At 41.5% G+C, this 20,236-nt stretch overlaps 2 protein-coding genes across 2 annotated transcripts; one reads left to right on the forward strand and one right to left on the reverse strand.

The window, feature by feature from the left end:
• Positions 1–7,207, forward strand: LOC122877677. The gene is made up of 2 exons (XM_044199543.1): positions 1–1,608; positions 4,521–7,207. Exons 1-2 carry the CDS (start codon positions 487–489, stop codon positions 5,496–5,498), a joined length of 2,100 nt encoding a protein of 699 aa, XP_044055478.1. The 5' UTR covers positions 1–486; the 3' UTR covers positions 5,499–7,207.
• A 1,997-nt stretch (positions 7,208–9,204) lies between these two features.
• mydgf (myeloid-derived growth factor) lies at positions 9,205–17,503 on the reverse strand. The gene is made up of 7 exons (XM_044199544.1): positions 17,392–17,503; positions 16,825–17,025; positions 15,513–15,563; positions 15,342–15,403; positions 14,927–15,008; positions 12,433–12,505; positions 9,205–10,866 (listed from the first exon to the last, which is right to left on the reverse strand). Exons 2-7 carry the CDS (start codon positions 16,972–16,974, stop codon positions 10,787–10,789), a joined length of 498 nt encoding a protein of 165 aa, XP_044055479.1. The 5' UTR covers positions 16,975–17,025; positions 17,392–17,503; the 3' UTR covers positions 9,205–10,786.
• Between the last annotated feature and the right edge of the window lie 2,733 nt (positions 17,504–20,236).

The following is a 20,236-nucleotide window of genomic DNA, read 5'->3' on the forward strand; positions in this document are numbered from 1 at the left end:
GAGAGAGAGAGAGAGATGTAGAGACAGGAAGCCTCCACTGCTACTGAGCCAGTGAGACGCAGGCAGGCAGAGAGAGAAGACGGAGAGAGAGAGGCCCTCGGCATCTCCAAGGCCAGCCCAGTGAGGGGGTGAGGGGCTCAAGAGCACTACAACGGAGAGGATAGTGGGAGGAAAAGCAGAAATGGAGGGATAAAAAGAGGGAAAAGGCAGGGCGATAAAATCAGAAACAGGCTTTAGCAGGAAAAGGGGAGTGGGTGGGTGGGATCTGAGATGAGGAGGGAAAAAAGCAGATAAAAGTTTTGGAGACAGAGTAGGAGAGGGAAGGGGAAAAGAGACTAAAGATGGTCGGATAGAGTCTATGTTAATGGCAAAGATAGGAGGAGATTCATGGAAAAAGAGGAGGAAGCTCTTTGCGTCTCAGGAGTCTTCCTGTTCCTCTTCTGCTTCTTCTTCTTTCTGTGAGGCTGCTGGACATCATCCATCACCATGTTCTCTGATAGCAGGGCTCCAGCGCCTGGGGAGCAGAAAGGCTTCAAGCCCCATGCCCCTCACTTCATCCCCTGGTTGCGCAATAGTCTGAAGCCCAACCATAGCAGTGACCTGGGGCTCAATGGACCGTACAAATCCAGCTCAGAGGCCTGCAACAACCTGACCCCGCTGGAGAGAGCCAAAGGGATCGGGCTGTTCTCCATCCAGGGAAAAGACCGGGCGAAGAAGGGGGATCTTCGGTGTAATGGCGTGGGGATGGCGAGAATGCTGCCAGTGGTGCTGAGGGGGCACCACATCCTGCCAGGGAGTCTGGGAAAGCAGAGGGAGGATAGTCCTGCCAGGTGGAACCAGTCTACAGAGCTGCACCCAGACCCCAACACGCAGATCAGTCCAGGGGATGGGCCACAGGGTCTGAGCAACAGCTCCATGTCTGCACAGGACAACCACACCTTTGTTAGGAACCACAGCAGCCACCTGAGCGTCCTTCAGTTGCAGAATGACGGGACTAGCACCTCAGTCAGGAAATATGGGCCACTAGTGAGATCCCCTCCTGCTCCTGGTCCTGCAGTGCTCACTGAGGAGCCAAACTATAAGGTGCCTGTTGTGGTGGGTATGGAGGACAGGAGGGGGAAGGTGCGGGACTACGCCAGCAGTACCAGCTACCGGCAGAGAGACCTCCATTCATCCGGCTGGCTGAGCTCAGACACTCAGGGACTAATAGAAAGGCAGCAAGGGTCCACCTCCAGCTTTAGCTACATCAAACAACAGAGCAGGAACTCCCAGAGCCAGAGAGACCTGACAGCGCTGAGGGAACCACCTGCGGAGGGTTTCAACGGGCCCCTCAACGGAGTCATCTTCTCCACTGAGGTTCCTCATAGAGGCCTGGGCTGCACCACAACTCTACGAGGCCCCAGGAAACCAAGACCAAGCTTGGAGCGTATCGCAAACCTGGACCAGAACCAGACATGGGTCCAATACAGGCCGACCAATGAAGGGGAGTTCCAGAGGAAGGAAGCAGGCTGTAGTAGGAAGGTGGTTCGAAACCAGATTAAACGGGTGGTGGACAATCTGGAGCTGGTTCTCACAGCGCTGAGGGACGTTCACCAGGAAATGAAAGAGGTAACGTGTTGGATTTTTGTTGATTCTGCATAACTCAGAGAAAAGAATAAGAAAGACACAAAAAGACAAAAGCTGTTTAGTGTTTATTCAACCGTTTCACTTACACAATCATCACATGTGTTTCCTGGACTGGAAAAACAGAAACAAATCAGTTCAAAATAGGAGCAGAGACATTACTGCATCCTCTCACATTAATTTAGACATTTCCTCATGCAGGAAATGTTCATGCTTATGCTAAAAAACCTTAAGGGCTTGTTCTCTTGCTGATAACAATGCAGCATACGTCCTCAGCAGAATTTAACATGCATTAAAAAGTCAGCAGCAGGGTTTCATGAATCCACCACAGTCTGCAAACTGTTTCTGCAACTCTCCTCTGTCATTTGTTTTTCCAAACATATACACCACTTGTGCTTAATTCATGCGTACATTTTCATAGATGTGTATGAGACAATAGTTATGCCCCATTTGCATGATCTATTCAGAGGCTGCTGTGATGATGCTGTGTGACATTAGGCAAAGCAGTCGCCTTCCTCTCTGCATCTCCGTTTCTGTCTTTCCTCCTCTAACATCCCCTCTCATCTCTTCCTCCACTCTCCCTCCTTATGGACAGATGCTGCTCCAGGCACAGCTGGATAGCGTCCGACGCTTTTTATAATCCATTTATGTCTGAGTATCTCTGCCTCGTAGTCCTCATCTAGTGAAAGTGACACGTAAAGCTCGCCTCTTGGCATTTGATCTGCATGTACGGGGTCGCAGCTAAACCCGAGGTGGTAACCTCATCATCCAGGCTGCGAGGGTTTCTGTGACAGTATTAATATAACACTGATGAAAGAGCATATAGGCTACACAAAAAGAGGGGAATGAGGAGAGGGAGCAAGCAGACACTGTGATAGAAAATCCCAAATTTTCACAACAGAGACAACAGATCAAAGGAAGATAAGGCACCAGAGAAGACTTTGGTCGCATATTTATTTCAAAGCCCTGTTTTATCATTCTGTTGCATGAGCAGCAACCCTCAGTTTTATTTAATAATCAGTCACTGTTATAAAAAGGGATTGGAGTGAGCCTTTAAAGCATTTTAGACAGAGACTACACAAATATTAAAACAACACTAAAGACCTCTATCTTATACAGCAGAAGAAAAAAAAACAAAAGCAAGCTCACACATGAATATGATGATCTTCTGCTAAGACATTTTGACAGATCAAAAACTGCACTATGACTCAGAACTTCAAGCAAAACAACTGAGTTAAATTGAAAGAGGTAAATGAAACTTAAATGACTGAGCTCTACAAAAAATGTCTGTCAGCAGTCATGAGCACTATATGAAGACCTGAGGGGTCAAAAAACACTGTTTTTAATAAACACCCTCGGGAGCAGAAGATAAAAACCAGGGTCCTCTGCTCTTTTATCTCCTCTGATTTCTGACATTAACAAGCAGCACCTGCCCAGAGTCACTTGATGTGCATGTACACGCTGCACTTCAAAGTAATATGAAATGCCTCGCCCAAAAAGCTACAGCATAAAAAAAAGACAAACCAGGTCATCTTTTGACATCAGCAAGGATGTTGTTGAACACAGAGAACAAAACAATAATTCATCTGTTCCAGCAGGGGCTGAGGATTTATCTGTGCACATAGAGCAGGTGGAGAGATAGGTCAAACATTTTCCCCAGTGTAATTTTCTCCAATCTCTCCTGCCTCCATTATTCCACATATGTGTGTGTGTGTGTGTGTGTCAAGCATTTATGTGTATATGTGTTTTGGGCATACACTCGTGTTGCATGCTTGGCACTCATTTAAATATATGCATCTAGACCTGTATGTCTGTTTATGAGATATTGTATAGTGTGCTTTTCACTATCCAAAGAGAAATATTAGAAGGGAAACCCACCTAAATTTGGCTTACACATTTCCCATAATAGGAATCTCATCCGTTCTAGGCTACATTTTTTGCACTAAGTAGTAGCTTGTGTGACATACTTAGAAATTAAAGCTATACATCTGGTCCACATCTGAAATGCTCCAAATTATAAATGCAGACATGCAAATGCAGAAAAAGTCAAAGTCAAATAACTTTTAATATTGCCATTACTATATAGAGGCTACAGTGCTAAGACTGCTGATCATGCAAACACTGTGTCCCCGGTTCGAATCTGGCTGGGGATCTTCGTGACATGTTGGATCTCTCCTCTCTTTCCCCTCATTTCATGTCACTCATGTACTACTGTCTACTATCTGTGTACTGTTATTAATCAAGCAAAAATGCCAAATATTCTCTGGTTCCACCTTCTCAATTGTGAGGATTTGCTATTTATCATTGTAAACTGAAATGTTTTTGGTTTTAGACTGTTAATAGGACAAAACAAGGAATTTGCAGATGTCACCTTGGGCTCTGGGAAATTTTGACCAACAGTTTTCATTATTTTCTAATACATGACTGACTAAATGAAAATATGAAATGAAAATAAGTTTCAGGTTTTCATAGGGGGTAGTCCAGTGATTTAGTATTGCACTTTCATAAAGTTGAGAGACTCAGATTAAACAAAGAATGCTCAAAATCAAAGCAGAATTTTAGTCCCTAGTGTTGGTTGATCTCCCAAAACACTGGATCCTACATTTCCCATAATGCAACTCAATAGAGACTTTCGTTAGATCTTCCCTGCCTAATAAACACCCACATCTTTCAAACTCCACACTTCCAGTTTGTAACTCAGGTGTTCTGTTAAAAGTCTCGAACCCCAAGCTGGGATAACCCTGATGACATCGCTATGACATCACTAGGGTTATTGTCTCAAACTGGAAAGCTCCGTTCAGAGCCACAGGCTGAATGTGCTCCTCATGATAAGTAAACTGTCTTTGTATTCATAACCATACTGTATGTATTTATCCATCATTGTTTGTGTTTTATAGGTGGTGCAGCAGATTGACTATCTAACCTCATCCATTGATCTGAATGAGGAGGAGCAGCAGAGGAATGAAGAAGGCGACAGCACCAAGCCCCCCAGCGACAGTAGCTCCAGTTCAGGCTCCAGCTCCAGCGAGGTGACCATAGGCAGTACCCATCAGAGGCCTTTAGAGCCTGGAGACCAGCCAGGAACCACTGACTCATCTGGCACCCTCAGGAGAGACCATCATAGCAGGAGCCAATCTCCACCAAATGTGCTGCTGTGCCCGGTAACCTCTGGGTTTTCATCAGAGAGGAGTCGGTTCACCTGCAGTCTGGGGTCTTCTCCCAGACAAGGTGGACCGCTGCGGTACAACAATAATCTCCCTTCATCCAATCCCCCTCAACTTCAGAACCTCACCTCCAATGACCTTACTTTGTCTCCCCAAAGAAGCATCCCTGTTCGGCCTCCCACTCCTGGTCTCTCCCCTCTAACAGTAAACCTCCACCACGCCAACAGCCCTGGTTCTCAGCCTCACTCCCCTGGGCCTTCCTCCTCCATCAGGATCAGCCCTGTATCTCCTCCCTCCCCTCTGTCACCAAAGCCTCAACCACCCCCCACCCTTAACCCTTCTGTCATCATAGAGAACAAAATCGGGTCTTATAAGACCCCAAAAAGTGACCACCCATCTGCTGGTCCACTCTCTCCATTATCGACCCAGCCACCGTCTGCCAGCTGCCCACCCACCGACTCCGAAACTCAAACTGTGTCCAACAATGACAGAGAGAGGCGAGCATCCTCAGCCGGTCCCATTCACAGACCTTCACAGGTGTACACTGCCCCTGCAGCCACAGCTAAACCATCAACAGCACAAGGCCACAGAGGTCGCAAGCCTCCGCCGTACCCCCACCACAGGCCCTCTGAACACACAAAGAAAGTGAAGGAGCCCCGCAAAGCTCCTCCGTACCCTGAGAAAAGAAGGCTGCTCTCGACCACAGTGTGAGACAATGCAGCAAGAGGGGGAGGATGATCGAAAAGAGCCATATTCACAGCACCAGCCACGAGTGCGCCAGAGTGGGCAGTGATTTAAGGCTCGCCAAGTTGAGCTGAGACCAAGTTTCCAAGGTGACAAGACGCAGACGCAACTTGGGGTGAGTATGTCAGGAAGAACAGCTTGGCTCTGCGGACGTCCTTTTCCCTCTCTCCTTCTATACAAATCTCTTGAGCACATTAGCTGAACATACACAGGGCATCATAACATCTGTCTGGGTTACTGCTCTGGTAACAAGAGCCTCTATACAGATGCTCACTTTGCACCCGAGCTCTCTGACTCCCACAGATTTCACAGTAAAAGGGTAAAGGAGAAGGCCTAATTAGATAGAAATATGAAGGAAATTAAATTAAATTATTGCAAGATGACAAGACAAAGTAAGAACTGATTACTTTAGTGTACTTCAACCTATGCAGCCAGACACACCCACTCACATGTATCAGCATTGTCTGGGTTAGATAATTGCTGTCAAGAGTCGTGATGGTATAATGAGAGCTCAGTGCAGCTCAGGCTACTATGGCTCAGCGGTGTGAAAAGCTCATGCGGGGAGGAGAGGTCGGAGATCTGTGATAGACCTGGAGACAGAAAAGGTCTCATAATATGAAGAACTTAGCAAGGCCAGATAAGAAGTGAACAGGAGGAGTGGCTCTGAGCTGACTGGGTCACCAGCCCAGCGCCTGGGTACGCGTCAGGGGAGACAGGGGGCAGCTGGCCATTCGTTGTTCCCTTCAACGGGCCCCTGGTGTTGCAAAAATCCCATCTCCTTTGCTGCCTCTGGCTTGACCAACTCGGCCACAATCTCCATCTGTTCCCCTCCAAATGTCAGGAGAAATAGGGGGCAGGTGTGTGTGTGTGAAAGAAAATAGAGAAAAACAGACACTGTAATGGTTGCCGGATTGATCACATAAATACAGCACAGCAAATCGATGGCTCATTCATTTAGGTCATCTGATGTTGTCTTCTCTGAAATGTTACTTTAGTTTATTTCAATGTCTTCTTGTGGCTCTTTTTTAAAAGAATAAAGCTGATGTTATTCTATATTTTCTCTTATTGTCAACAAATCAAATGAAAAGACCAAAACCAACAATGTGTTTGTCCGTTTCTCAGTACTTCGTGACTTCCTTACCCTGTCTATGGCACTGAGCACCAAGCACATTTGTTCCTACTGAAGAAGTAAAAATTGCCCAGAAATATGTAGCTTCATCAAGGCTCAGTCATTTCCTAAAACAGCTGGGCGCTGTAGTTTTTAGCAAACGTCACGTGAATATTGTTGGGGACTATTTTCATTTGCAGATGAATGCACATTTCGTGCTTTTGTGAGTATATACAGCAGCAGGACGATGTATGTGGGAGTGACTCAAAAAGAACTACAGGGCCCTTGTTCATTGTAATGAAGGAACATGTCACCCAGTGAATTCACTGATGTGTTTTTAATAGTTTTTGGACGAGAATGGAGTCAGGGGAATTAGCTACAGCAGGCATTGGATACACAGAAAATACTTGATTGAAGGATCAGTTCACTTTTGGTTTTTGTCTTTTCATGGGATTTATTGACATTAAGAAAAATATATAATGTCAGCAGACTTACTTTAACCAGACTGAGTCTACAGCTGCTCTGCGAGTCTGTACTTACGTGCAGCAGTGCTTTGAGCTAAACGATAACATCAGCATGTTAACATGTTGATGTTTAGTAGTAGTAATGTTTACCATGTTCTGCCATCTTAGTTTAGAGTGTTAGCAACAATCGCTAATTAGCACTAAACACAAAGTACAGCTGAGGCTGATGGGAATATTATTAGTTTTACAGGTATTTGGTAAAAAAGCAAAGTATTGGACAAAGTGAAATTCACCGCTATCGCAGTGGTTCCCAACCTGGGGGTCAGGACTCCCCCAAGGGACTGCAAGATACATTTGAGGGGTCACGAGATGAACAGAAAAGCAAAGCAGGAAAAGTCATTTTTAATGCCACACAAAGCTATGCTTATTTTTTCAGACTTTCAGACTCCCCAATCTTAGCTTTTTCATCATAAATTACTTCTTCAGGATTGTAACGAGGGAAAAACAATGATCACAACTGGTAGACTATATAGAATATAACTAATGATGAGGGCCTGCAAGTAGACATTGCTTTGTTTTGTGTGTGTCACAAGACAAAAAAGTTCGGGAACCACTGTACTACGGGAAAACTCAGAGAATCGCCAAAGTCCTTACAATTCATCCTGAAAGGAACATGAATGTCTGAACCAAATTTCATGGCAATCCATCCAATAGCTGTTTTATTTTTTACTCAAAACCAAAATTGTGTTTGGTCTGCTGTTGGCGCTAAAGTAAAAGTCCGGGGACCACCAAAGTTAGTAGGATTCATCCTCTGGGACCATGAATGTTTGTATAAAACTTCATGCCAATCCACTGAATAGTTGTTGAGATATTTCAGTCTGGCCTAAAGTGTTGGACCGACCGACTGACAAAGTTTTGAGGATCAAGTCTCTTTAATGCACACCATCGCAATCTAAGCCAGTGCTTGGCAGCATCGAGTGTATATATTTTCCTGATGGTCGTACTGTAGGGGAAAGTTGAAAGTAAACATCTCTACTGGTACCAGATGGTAAACAGTAGTGATATGTGTTTAGGGTTTGGATGACAGCATAGAGGCAGCTCTGAGTCTCAGAGACAGAGTGAACTGGCGGTAAACAAAGAGCTATTGTGCTACGGAGACTTATTACTCAATGGAACAACCATCTTGAGAACAAAGTGTCAAATTTATTCTCCATGAGGCCACAAAACTGGAAATCAGAGTCTGAAACAGTCACATCTTTGCTATAGGATGCTTTAATCACAAGTAGGAGACTCTGTGGGAGTTTCTTGGTACAGCTTGCCATGATCTTGTTGAAAGTCAATTCTGCCAAAGTGCTACTACACAATAGATTTTCTCTACATGTAATTCAGGTGTTTTATAGTTACAGTCATGGTTAGATTTTATATTAAAGCACAGATAAATTGCATGCTTGCAGCATAAACGTGTAGTTATTGTATCATAGAATTCAAACTCACTAGTGTTAATTTGAGGACAATCACGATTACTAATTTTCTCTTGGCTTAACATAAAATTAATAAATCCCTCCTGACTATCTCCATAAGCTCACAAAGATCAATGCTCTATACATTCCCATATGTGCCTCTGGATTTAGTAGATCCTCCCTGCAAAGCCTTTCTCCCCCAGAAATTAAGAAGAAACAATGGAAGCTCTTTATCTCATGGAAACATTTATCCGAGGACAATATATGTTAATTGAGTACGCTGACAAAATACATTTTGAAGCAAATTTTTCATAGTACTCATTTTAATATAAAGTTTCACACGAAGTCTCATTTGTATGCTGAAAAACTGGCTGTTTTCTACTGCATACAAGCTGAGTTTAAATTAAGAATACATTTGTGCTGGTACTAAAATTACTGTTTTGGACAGATATGACGGGGGCATAAAAAAAAAAAAACGCTCTACACCATATTCACTGTGGCCCGACTCTGACAGTGCTCAGAATATTTAATGCCTCTACGCTGGCACTCAAATTTCTCCTCTCTTTTCATGTTTACCCTTTAAGAAGGCTGTGGGAGGTTCAATCAGATCAAGACTGACATAACACGACAAACACATTGAGTTATCTCCAAAACAGTGGCAACGTGTCTTTATTGAAACATTCATCACATTTCATCACGAATCAGAACAGTCAAGAAGTAGAAAAAGAAAACATGTACAAAATAAGTAACATTGCGTGTGCTTTTTCTATTTCGGATCAGAATCTGGACGTGGTTATTTCCTGTTGTGACCCCACAGGGAGCCTCGACGGTGACAAAGGGACACACAAACGTCCCTGCTGAGCATTTCCTTCACTCCAGAGGATCACCTCTAGACAGATGAGAGAATCTAAACCCAGGCCAAACAAGGTACGAATCTTGGTGAGTAATCCGACCTCAAGACACAAATAAGCAAAATCCTCCAATCTGAAATCCCCAGAACTCATCTTCTGGACACTTGAGTGGATCTAAGAGGAGTTGGATCAATATAAGGAAGATAAAGGCAATCCTACTCGCTACATAAAGGATCAGGGAGAGGAGGGGGACCTGTAATCATAGTGATGTACTTCTGAAACCTGATCCACACATGTGGCACTGAAGGATGAAAGCAAAAGTTTCAAGAAGGACTCAGGAATATAGGATGGCATCTCTTGGCCATATATACCACATGTCTGTGCACGCCTTATCTTTTAGTATTTTTGGGTTAAACCTCAATTGAAATATCCTGAAATTAGAGTATGTTACAAATACGGAAATGGTTGTATCTTCAGCTGCATTGCCTGCCGCAGGTGTGTAATTGAAATTATCCCGATTATGGTAATTTCAAATAAAATAATAATTTCTACTTGATACATATTTTCTCATCTTACAATTAATTCACATTTACAGTTTAAGATTCATCCAAAAATGCAAAAACACTTCTTGAGTGTATACTGTATTTCTTTCTATTAAAATCATGCTATGAAGCTGCTATCGGCTCTATTACAAGTATCCCTTCTGGCCAAAAACACAATCATAACAAAAAGTTATCAAAAGTGGTACTAATTGGTGATTTTAGGGGATAAAATGCGTGCTTACAGTTATCTAGAACAGAGCGAGATTGAGGAAAATGTAACTGTTTATGTGTGTGCGATGACGCTATTGGGGGATTACTCACTTTCCTCTCAGGACTACACAAGATGGATAAATCCCTCCCTACTCTAAATATGTTATCTATACTCTACAAGCCCCCAGACACCAATCCTCTATACATTCACATACATCCCCAGTGGATCAGAACAGATTTGCTCTCTGTAAATCTTAAAGCCTCAGAAACTAAGAAACAACTATGGAAGCACTTTATTTTATGGCTGAATTTTAACTACGACATTATGTAGTAAAAAATATGAATACTCAACTAATTCCTGGGTGTATTTTTTGTCCCAAGTAGCATATTTGCAGATGAATCCATTGTAAAAACATAACAGGTAATTAATGTACTGACACAAAGTGCCGCAAAAGCAATATCAGTATCATCCCACAATTTTTGGTTGTCACTCAGGAAGAACTCTCCCAAATCCATCCTTCATTGACTACTGAGCTGAAACACAGAGGCCCGACTCAGAGCTCAACAAGGTGCTCTGATTGGTCAAAACACGACCAAAGCCAATTCAGACTTCTGACCAATTACAGCTCATCGTGTCGTGTCTGTCCAATGGCGGTCAGTTTGGAGAGTTGAGCGCTGAACTTTCCATCTGTGTGGGTCACTGGAGGTCAGAGAGGAGAGCAAATTACTGTCACGGACAATACTGAGACAAAGACAAAGTTTTTCATTGATGCAAAGCAGCTGAAACAAGCCATGATCACATAACTGCAGAGCCAGCAGTTTGAGACCTGCAGGCCCGGTCCAACCTGCACTGCCTGTTGGCAAGGAAAGCAACAGCAGTAGATTAGACCTGCAGATGTGCGCCATCTATGGGTAAAGAAAGTAACAGCTGCTGCAATTGACACTAGTGCCACCTGCAAGCAATGAGTGTTTCATTTTGTCTTTGTTCTGGTGCTTGTGGTTTTATATTTGAATATTAAACCTAAAAAAATTAATAGTTTTGTTCACTAGAGCATATTTTCTGCTGAATAAGGAATAAGGAAGACCTTATTATAAAGTGTTCATCCTGCTCATATTATATCTGGGGTCCTCCAGATTACTTTGGAGGAAACTTTTCATTGTCTACTCTAAAGAAAAAGAATCAGGTGTGGGATGCAGAGGGTCAAAGGAAACATTAAAGGAAATCCTGCAATGTACTTTAGGTTGACTAAGTTGTCTTTTGTGCTGAATATTTGAACGATGAACTTAACTCATAGAAATATGTTGTTTATTAGTAGAATTCAGTAGTTAGCTCTGGATGGGTGACCATTTATACTGTTAATAACAACGCACATGTTCAGCTCATGAATGAATAGAAAGGGAGACAAAAATTTATTTGTAAAATCTTCCAGATAATTTGAATTTTACAGCCACAAGCTGAATTATATTTCTAGTCATGTTTCTACTGAAGATGAGGGTAATACGGTAATATTTCATTTTTATTAATTATTTGATTTTAGTCAACTGGTGTTTTTTTAAATGTAAAAACTACGGATGTCTAAAGAGAGTTAGATACGCTGCCATCACTCAGCCTGGCTGCCTATTTGTCCCATGGCCACTTGTGCTAATGCAATACATTTTCCCCATACACCTGCATTATAAAACAGACGTCTGTAAAACTGCTGACAGAACACCTCGAACTGCGAACGAGGTCAACTATTACTCTTTGTATTACGAATTTTTAAACCATGAAGGTTTTCTTTTCCAGAGCGGCCGAGTGGAACTGCCAGAAAACTTTCCGTCTAAAAAAGCAGTTTATCTACTGTACGACTGTTAAGGAGTCTTTCCCTAGAAATCATGACTGGAAGTGTTTCCCAGAGGTCTCATAGAGATGGGATTATCCTTAAAGTGATAGTTGCTGGAAATTGAGTCTATAAGCCTGTGTGTGCTGTAATGTCTAATCTGCTGAAAACGGCAGTTACAGTAAATTGCTGTGTTACTTGTCAAATCCTGCTAATCACAGTCCGGAAATGAAGCCACAGTGGGGATTTGTGAAGAAATAGAATAACAACAAATAATGCTACAGGGACAAATGGCAACCCACTCACAGCTGGAGCATGTGCTTTAGAGGGATATCAGCAGGGAACTCACAACGTGATGGAGGGAAAGAGGGAGGACGGGAGTGAGAGATTGACATGAAAAGCAGAGGGAGTTGATTGAACACTTGGAAATACAATCAGTTTCTCACCTGTTGAGTCTCCTATGGTAAATTCCTCCGGCTTCAAAGGCACGTCACTCTGTCCTGACGCTGCTGTCTGCGACTGGAGACATACAGCAGCAGTGATGACGAGGACGATGACGAAAGGGAGAAAGAAAGAAACAAGGAGAAAAAAGACAAAATAAACAAAACAGGATGAGAGCAATGTTTTTGCAACAGATTGGCCGGGAAATTAGGAGGATGTGACGACAAGGTCAAGGAGATGCTGTGTGGGGGTCGCAGGTGTGTTTGTTTGTGTATGTGACATTATTTTTGTGCCGTCATTTAGTGAAGTTATTTTCTGTGTGTGCGTCTTCTTCTTGCAGGGCACGGAGCCAGAGCAGGAGGAGGAAAACATGTGCTCTCACTAATGACAGAGTGTCAGGACTGTCCTTGCTGGGGGAAGGAAGCGTGTCAAGGTGTGCTTCACTTCACCGACGACCACATCAGACACGGCAGACCTCTGCTAATTGACTGAGCTCAGAAGGAGTCCAGACATTAACCTTCCATGAAACATTATGTGCAAAGACACGGCGATTCTGAGTTTGACCCCCAGAAGAAATAAAGTTTTTCTGTTACTTTGGCTGTCTCTGCCTGCGTTAGTTTGTCAAAGTTGGTACTAGCTGGGATGTAGCTCAAACCATCATTAGAGGACAATGGATCTTAAAATGTAAAGGGACATGTGGAGCACATGATGGGTTTCCATGGATACATAAGTATTAGTGGAGGGGGCATGCTGTGAAGCAAAAGACACAGGGCAGTATGGTCAGGTACATTCTGCACTGCTGTGGCTCTCAGATGATGTCAGGTGACGATTAATGTTGCGTAGCCAAACATTCGTATTGTCACGCTAACAGAGATCTGGAGAAAATCTCATTCAAATAATTTGGGAAAACAAAAACTTCATTGGCTGTGAGTTTGGTAATACTCGCGTATGGAAACAGCGCCTCTGGTTGGTTTTTGGTGGAGTAAAATGAGCTGTCCATAGCATCACTCTATTGGTTCAGAGTACTAGAACGGCCAACTGTCGCTCCCTTTTCTAACTGACAATTCTGCTTAAATTCAGAGCTGAAACAATTAATCAATTAGTTGACAGAAAATGCAAAACATTATCTGGCTCACAAATTTGAGGATTTGCCGCTTTTCTCTGCTTTGTAGCATCATGAATTGAATATCTTTGGGGGGTTTTTTGGACTGTTGGTCAGACAAAACAAGCTATTTTAAGACCTCACACCTTGGGCTCTGGGAAACTGAATTGAAAATTGAAAAAATAATAGATTAATGGATAATAAAAAGAATAGTTTGTTGCGGCTGTACTGAAATATCTTCAAATCTCTGTGAGCTTGATGAGACAAAGGTCTTTGATGACACCTAATCCTGCTCAGAAATCATGAAATTTAACACTTATACTAACTCCGTTTATACAGAAATGTTACATGCATTTCATATACATATGCATATCCAGGACAGAGGCTCACTAACTAATTGTGTCATTACACAGGTCACAGATTCTTTCCCCAAGATCAAAGTGTAGATGGCGACCGCTGATTCGATCTCATACCAGGTCAAGAAAAGCAAAGTTAAAAAACAGAATAAATAAATAAATAAAGACGGAATAATCCTGCCTTAATCTCATTCTTGAGCCTGATAAATGTATTGCTGGTGCAGAGGTGCATGGTTTATTATTTGCAGGCTACGCAAAAATGTTCATCAACTGTGTTTTGCCTTGATTTTCTGACATTTGACACCGTAAATGCGATGCTCTCACATTATTTTGGACTCAGGAATGAGAAGCTTTGATCTCAACACGGAGAGGGTGCATTAAAACAGCGACGTAACATCGAGGAGGAAAAACTCTTTACTACAGTTTGTCTTTGTTAGGCGGTAAAGTCCTGTGAGCTTTTTGCTGTCCAACATAAGCTCCACTTAAGGAACAACCTAAAACTGAAGCGGTTTGTCATGTGTTGCACCTACAGTGTTACAACTACATTCTGCAGGATGTGTTGCAGTTTAGCTGCCAACATATTACAACACTGGTAGGTATGTGCAAATCTTTTTTTTTTAAATGTTTTTTTTAAATAAACTATTCAGTTTATGGGGGCCTGCATTGAAATTGGGGTTTTAAGTCTGAGTCAGCATACCTCTGGCTTCCTTTAGTTAGAAAAAGAGGCAAAGACACATGTAAAACATCTATTTCTTCCACTGTCACAATCAAGTTTGACTTGTTTTAAATGACATGACTGAATGAGATCTACATAACAACAGTGCTCCTCCTCAAACTGACTGATAGACAAGCCATGTTGTATGCAGTCACCTTAATTTATTGATTTTATTACATTAAACTCAGCAGAAATCCATCAATTACCCAAAATAAATATTCCCTGAGGACCATGATCAGCTGACAACATAAAAACAAATTTATGTGAACAGGACAAGCAACATTTGCATGTAACAGTTGAGGGAATCGTGTTTCTTTTATACTTACATACGCGTTGGCATATTCAATTTTGGTTCCCTTCAGTTCAGCTTTGAACTGAGTGAAAAACAGGTATGATTTCCCCTGGGGCCTGGCAATAATGAAAAAGGAATATGTGTCATTTGCATACATTTATTCGCTTATTAAGTCAGTGTCGGACATGAATACATTTAAACCACTGAGGTTAGAAACTTGTATTGTTTCTCTCCTCCTCTCTACTGGGAATGTCACGATTAACTAAAATCAAAGCATGACTCGGTGGAAAGAGACACAGATGGGCCAGATTCTCACTGAAGACACACTGAACATCAGGGTCACTGAGCTGAAGAAGAGACTCGCTACAGACAGCTCTGTATCCTCTGTGTGTGTGTGTGTGTGTGTGTGTGTGTGTGTGTGTGTGTGTGTGTGTGTGTGTGTGTCTCACCTCCACACAGAGCAGGAAAACAGTCTGTCGTCGTCACTCAGACCCACACTCATCAGCCATTGCTGTTTGGCACAAAAACAGAAGAATATTTATGCATAAAACCCTGGTGTAATTAAAATGAATTAATATGATGCTGGACACTGACAGACAGAGAGAGAGAGAGACACTCACCTCATTGGTTCCCCCTTGTGAAGCATAAGTGAATGAACATTCATACTCCCTCTGAAATAAGAGTGTAACATAGTGCTAGTTAGTGCACAGTTAAATCTGAATATCATTTTCATTATTGATCTATCAATTGCTTTTACATGCTATTATTTAACAATTTCCACTAATCTACTAATTATTTCTTTCAAACAGGCATTTCTGAACTGAAAATGTCAGATTGCTGCTCGGTATCAGGAGTGTGTGTAAGTGCTGATTTGATTGTTTAAAATAAATTCACAGTTTTAGTCATTTATCACACACAAAAACATTCATTTTTGCAGCTTCACAAAAGGCAAAGATTAACTTGCTTTTCTATGTTTCATATCATTATAATTCAAAGGTCTGTTCTGTTCATCAATTTGGCCTCTGGTAAAGACTTAAGTAATTAGAAACTTAAACAAGAGTTACTGACTACACATATAACAGTTTAGTCTCATGTTATGAATAGCACTGAAACGCAGGGCATTGCTTTCATCAATTTGATTATTTTATATGTGGTTTTGCAAACATTTGCCATACCGGAAGGTATATCAATAGAGGAAAATATCCTTATTACTGGAAATATCATGATAATGGTTTCAACCATATCACCAGCCCTACCCAGAGCCACCATTAATGTTATTAGTAACACCTGTGCTATTTTCTGCAATGTCATGTCAAAATGTCTGCTGTGAAAAAGGCCTATTGTAATGGCCATTTGTTAATATTTTAGCCTATTTAATGGACAAATGATTGATCAGTTAATAAATAAATATAAAACTAACAATAACAACAAGTAGTTAATTTTTTTATGTGCTTATTCTTAATGTACAAACTTTCACACTATAGAAAAGGCAGTTCACATTCATTAAAACTGTCAGCCAATGAATGGAGCCGTTGTGGCACTGAGGGAGCGACGTGTCAGCCTCTCACAGGCGGGTCGTCATCACGCTGCGACTACAGCTTACCAGCGGAATGTAGTTTTTTCACTTATGTTATTATAAATATGAAATATATCGAATGTGACACACTTTAATGAAACAAACACGCCCCTTACACACGTAATACAATTCGTAATATGTTTAATTCAGTAATTATTCTGTTAACTTCTGACTAATCGATAACAATGGAGCGAAACATAGTAACCTAACGTTACACCGTGAATTAGCCTACATTCAAACATGCGAGGGAGGGTGAACGTTTAGATTTAGCATAACTGCGGCTTTGTGTCCGAGTGGTGTTTAAAATCGTTAGCTAATTGTGTAAAATAAAGAAATTAATCAATACAATCACTTACAATCCCCTCAGTGAAAGTGTGCACCACTCCTCCCGGTTTAACGTTGAACTCCACAGTCTTCGTCTTGTCAGGAGAGGCGTTTGCCGCAATCAACACAAACACAAGCAGAAACGCCAAATGAACAGCACAAGAGTTATTTTGGATCGCCATCTCTTCCTCCTCCTCTTAGATGTGTGGTGTTGTGTCGCTGTGAGTGGCACCCTAGGTTACCAGGTATGCCGTCGACCGTGAATGTCGTCACACCACGCGTCACATACCAAACCAAGGGAACAAAATATGACAAAACATCAAGAAAGATGCACATACATACACACTCTTGGTTGATGAAGCTTAGAGATAAACTGCTTTGAATATTGACGGATCAAAGTATGACTACAGAATGAGGCGTAACGCCACCATTCACAGCCACGTGATGTCGCCCTCGTTCAAACAAGTTTGTACATGTAGGCTATTATTAACGCTCTTAACGAGTCAGAGTAGGACTATTAATAAAATATCTATATTTGGATTGGAATAACAATAGCCACACAAACTATAGTTAACGCCATCTGACGTCAAAACTGCTACCTTATGGTGTGTCCAAGAAGGAAAACTCTGGGTATTTTGGTTCTGGTCTGAGTCTGAGTATTCCTTCCTGTAGTCAGAGGGCTGTCCGAGGACTACAGGGCACCATATTATTCTCTCTCTCTCTCACACACACACACACACACACACACACACACACACACACACACACACACCTCTGTCTGGTTATATATTCTGTATGACACTTTTCACTGCCTGGCTGTAGCCCAGGATGTCATATGCAGGTGTAAAGAGGAGGGGGCAGAGTGCACATCTCGTCTCCCCAAATTTATGAGGAGCATCAACATGTCACTGACGTTTCTTGTCTCATTATGAGGTCTCATCTCATCTTATACCAGTCAGTCATTCCCCACTGCATAGCTTCAAGTGGTTCAGATGGAAACAGATAAATGGAGGCTATTTTCCGAGCACAACATAATGTTCCTGATGTCTGAGTGTTGAGGTTTTCTACACAGTTATCTGTCTGTTTATATCTGCTGTCTGGCTTTGATGATTAAATGGTGATTTTTATAATCACAGCTGTTAGAATACTCAAGAATGCAGGACTTTTACTTGTAACAGAGATTTCTACACTGTGGTTTTGCTACATTACTTCTTCCACCACTCAGGTAAAATTGTTACTAAATATTGTACATGCAGGTTTGTGGCCTGGCTTGTACTGTGCTGCACGAGTGGTGCAAGAGTGCATTGCAGTGCAAGGGACACTGGAAGTAACATTGTATGAAATAAATTACATAAAAAGATTTTTGTCCATATCTATAAATGGACAGAGTATAAGTACAGTATATACAGCCTGCTTAGACTAACAATAAACAGTATAAAGAATATCATGTACATACCATTGCACAATGAGTATATTACTGTACATTATGTATGTACAAGATGATTTGGTATTTTTTTGCACACATTAATTTCAAACTACTATAATTTGGAGAAAGATATTTAAATTCAATTTCAGTGGATTTAGCTGAAAGTACCTTTTGCTGATGTTCTGATTCAACATTTTTTTTAAATACGTAAATAAATGCTTCAACAACTGGGAGTAAAACATCTTTGGCCATGCATTTGAAGCACTTTAAATTCTTTAACTACACTTAACACTAGGCTGTTTTTGTGAAGCACTGTTAAAAAAACGTGCTTTGTATCCTCTGATCTGTGGAATAACTTTGTTATAAACCTTGAAGGAATGAGTAACTCTGAATACTTGCCTCTTGTATTCAGGTCTGCTGCACACAATATAGTATAAGTGTGCTCTTCTACAACATTTCTACAAAAACTACTAATATACATGTACATTCCTCTCTTTTTCACAGTAGAAGAACATTTTGTTTTACAGGAGACAAAAAACAGTCTCATGTCTGCTCTCGCATGTTTTTTTTTTATGTCTCGTCTCTGGAGCCATAGAGCGTCGTCCTCGTGAAGTGTGACACATGAACATATGTTTGGATACGAGAGGAGACACCTTAACATTGTCTGACACTCATGTGTAAAACCCATAACACAATACGAGCATTTAGAACCAAATTCAGACCCAAAATATGGAGGGTTTCAGTTGAATAACCTGTCCTCCCCCTTCACCCTTCTCTTCACCCTCCCGTCCATCACATCCCCCTCCTTCCCTGCTCGTCGCCTTGGTCAGGGCCGCCTCCCTGACCAACTTCCCAGCCCAAAAATAATACAATAACAGGATTAATAACAGCATGCATTTACTCAGACAGCCTGCTGAGTGTTTTAATATTTACACAGCAGCTCCGGGAGGAAAAGTACAGGGGTCGTTAGGCACACATTCTTCTATTTGAAACAGGGAGAGCTGTTAAATCTGTAATGATGTGTAAATGGTCAGACTCAAGGAGTCCTTGCCCTGCCCAGGTAAACATTGTTTCCTTTTTAAGTGTCAGACACTCGGCTGTGTAAAACCAGAAGGAGAGAAAAATATTCAGTCATTTCCACTGTGCTCACATCAACAGCTTCTACTCTTTGCCATAAACAAACAATTCAGTAAAAAGGTAAATACAGACCACATATCCAGACAGAGAAACAGAACATCAGTGTGGAGCTGGCGTCAAGTTATTTCACTGATGATGCCTGCTCACGTTCCAGACTCTACACACACAGCAGGGAGCGTTAAAAATCAGCACTTCTTCAGTATATCAGTGGTTATGTATTTGGTTATTTATTTGATTTATAGATTTATATTTGTGTATTTGTTAATTTATCACTTTTAATAGTTCAGAACCGCTGTTACAAGCTGTGAATCAGCTCTGAATAACAATCAACTCAAAATAAAATGCAGATGAAAACTCTGTGAAGAATTGCTTCTCTATCTGATTGTTTGGTTGATTACCACCATGACTTCAAATCGTTGGATGATTAGTCATAGTTGATAAATTATTATTGTTTGTCCTCTCATGGAGCTCATGCATGTGTGAGTTCATCATCATCTAAAAGTGTTAAATGAATTCTGAAGAATGTTGATTTATATGAACACTGGCACAGTGCTGATTATTACAGAGTTGGATTAATCTCTTCAGTCCCACAGTCTCTTCAGCAGGTCTATCACAATGAGCTCACACTATGTGAACAAGCTTTGTTCAAACCCACAGGAGTTTATTTTGAATTCTAGTCAAACAAATGACTCAAAAGATATCCAGACATTTCCAGTTGATATAATGGTACAGCTAAAAAGTAAACCTCAGCGATTTGAATGTTTAAATTGCACCAGTCAAGATTTTTATATTAACAATGGATCAAATCATGATCTGTAATATGAATGGTGTCGCTCGTAGTGACAACCCCACAGAATTATCACCCGACTCTACTGAACGTT

The sequence above is a fragment of the Siniperca chuatsi genome, linkage group LG6 (assembly GCF_020085105.1).
Source record: "Siniperca chuatsi isolate FFG_IHB_CAS linkage group LG6, ASM2008510v1, whole genome shotgun sequence".
Classification (NCBI taxonomy): domain Eukaryota; kingdom Metazoa; phylum Chordata; class Actinopteri; order Centrarchiformes; family Sinipercidae; genus Siniperca; species Siniperca chuatsi.